We start from the raw sequence: 1,614 nt of genomic DNA, 5'->3' as shown, positions 1-1,614 counted from the left end.
CAAAAGGGACCACTCTCCTGGTGAATGCATGGGCGATTGGAATGGATCCGGCAGTGTGGGAGAATCCCACACAATTCCACCCGGAGCGCTTCTTGGGGAGCTCCATCGATGTCAAAGGCCACAACTTTGAGCTCCTCCCGTTTGGATCTGGGCGGAGAAAGTGTCCGGGAATGGGCATGGGATTGCGATCAGTGGAGCTGCTCGTGGCAAATCTCATCCATGGCTTCAACTGGAGCTTTGTGCCTGGGACAACGCCGTCCATGGAAGATGTTTTCTCCACTACTGCGCAGCTCAAGACCCCATTGCAAGCCATGGCGACTCCAAGGCTCCCCAAGGAGGTCTACATCAAAGTTTAGAGATCACTTAGTGGACTTTGCTACAAAGACTATTCTACTCGTATTTACTCCGCAGCTCAAGACCCCATTGCAAGCCATGGCGACTCCAAGGCTCCCCAAGGAGGTCTACATCAAAGTTTAGAGATCACTTAGTGGACTTTGCTACAAAGACTATTCTACTCTTAATAAATAGCTGGTTTTTCCATGTCTATAAGATCATATGTAGGCTTTTGGATTGCAGCAATGTGTTTGTTAGATCCGAATTCCAAGAAGTGTTCAAGGCTCGCTCGCTCGATCGATCCAAAAGAGTCTCTTTCTCATTTATGTATTAAGTAAGCATCTCCAAAGGTTGACCGTCGAATTTCCCGCTCACTTCAAGCCGACGCGACGTTGAGCCAATCACAGCGCAGGACCGAGGGATGGGCAATCTTAACCATTGAATTTCCCGCTCACTTGAAGCGGACGCGAGGTTGCGCGAATCACAGCGCAGGACCGGGATCGGCCCGAGCACCGTCGGATGAACCTGCCCAGTACCGTCCGATGCAGGTAATACTCAAAAACCATCCGAGAGCATCGTGAAGGTCCTGCTCAAAATTGGACTGAGCCATCCCTTCTCACTTTCGCAGCTACGTTTAACTCTTTCGTGCAAGACACAGCGGGAGAAATTCTGTAAAAAAGCTAGCACACAAGTGCTGCTCGAGAAAACCAACTTACTTCCAAGGACGCCTTTTTGGCAAGCTTCACGTTGGTTGCTGTGGTCTCTTCGCCTGTTGCGAGGGTGATGCGAGCCTTTTGAAACAGCCACCTTAACGTTCGAGCGTCAGCTTTCCTTCTGTGAGAACAAGCTGAGAGGCCGCCATTTTGAGCGCTGAGACTACATCCAGATTTTGCAGCCTGTAAGAAACCCTTTCGGCATCTAGACTGCCAATCAAGCTGTTACCGGAGTCGAGGTTGCAAAGTTGAGCCTTGAAAGCAACAACAAAGTTTGCTCAAAATTCCCACACGATCCAACCGGTTCATGCTCCACTTGTCTGACGATTGGCGATTTGTTTCTCCAGTGAGACAATGAGAAAAAGGCCTCGATGGTAACGAAGCATGGAGCTGCACGAAAATTAACGAGAAAAAAAACAGAGGTTTTTTTTCTACCACGACTCCACCACGAAATCACACAAAAGCGCTTGCTCAAGAGAATCAGTTTGATTCTTGTCGGGATGCCCCCACACGCCGGCGCAGCGGCCCTGCCACAAAAAAAATCGTGTTTTGGCACAGAAAGAAGCAA

The 1,614-nt window shown here is 49.5% G+C and overlaps 1 protein-coding gene across 1 annotated transcript in view; it reads left to right on the top strand.

Moving 5' to 3' along the window:
- The window catches only part of LOC9652984 (flavonoid 3'-monooxygenase), a 1,762-nt gene extending 1,222 nt beyond the window's left edge, over window positions 1-540 (top strand). Inside the window, exon 2 of the mRNA XM_002994734.2 lies at window positions 7-540. Within this exon, the coding sequence (XP_002994780.2) occupies window positions 7-356 (350 nt within the window). The 3' untranslated portion in view covers window positions 357-540. The remainder of the gene's footprint in view (window positions 1-6) is intronic.
- The last annotated feature ends 1,074 nt before the right edge of the window (window positions 541-1,614 follow it).

Source organism: Selaginella moellendorffii, unplaced genomic scaffold (genome assembly GCF_000143415.4).
Source record: "Selaginella moellendorffii unplaced genomic scaffold, v1.0 SELMOscaffold_691, whole genome shotgun sequence".
Taxonomy (NCBI): Eukaryota; Viridiplantae; Streptophyta; class Lycopodiopsida; order Selaginellales; family Selaginellaceae; genus Selaginella; species Selaginella moellendorffii.
This window is presented reverse-complemented; position numbering and strand designations above follow the sequence as displayed.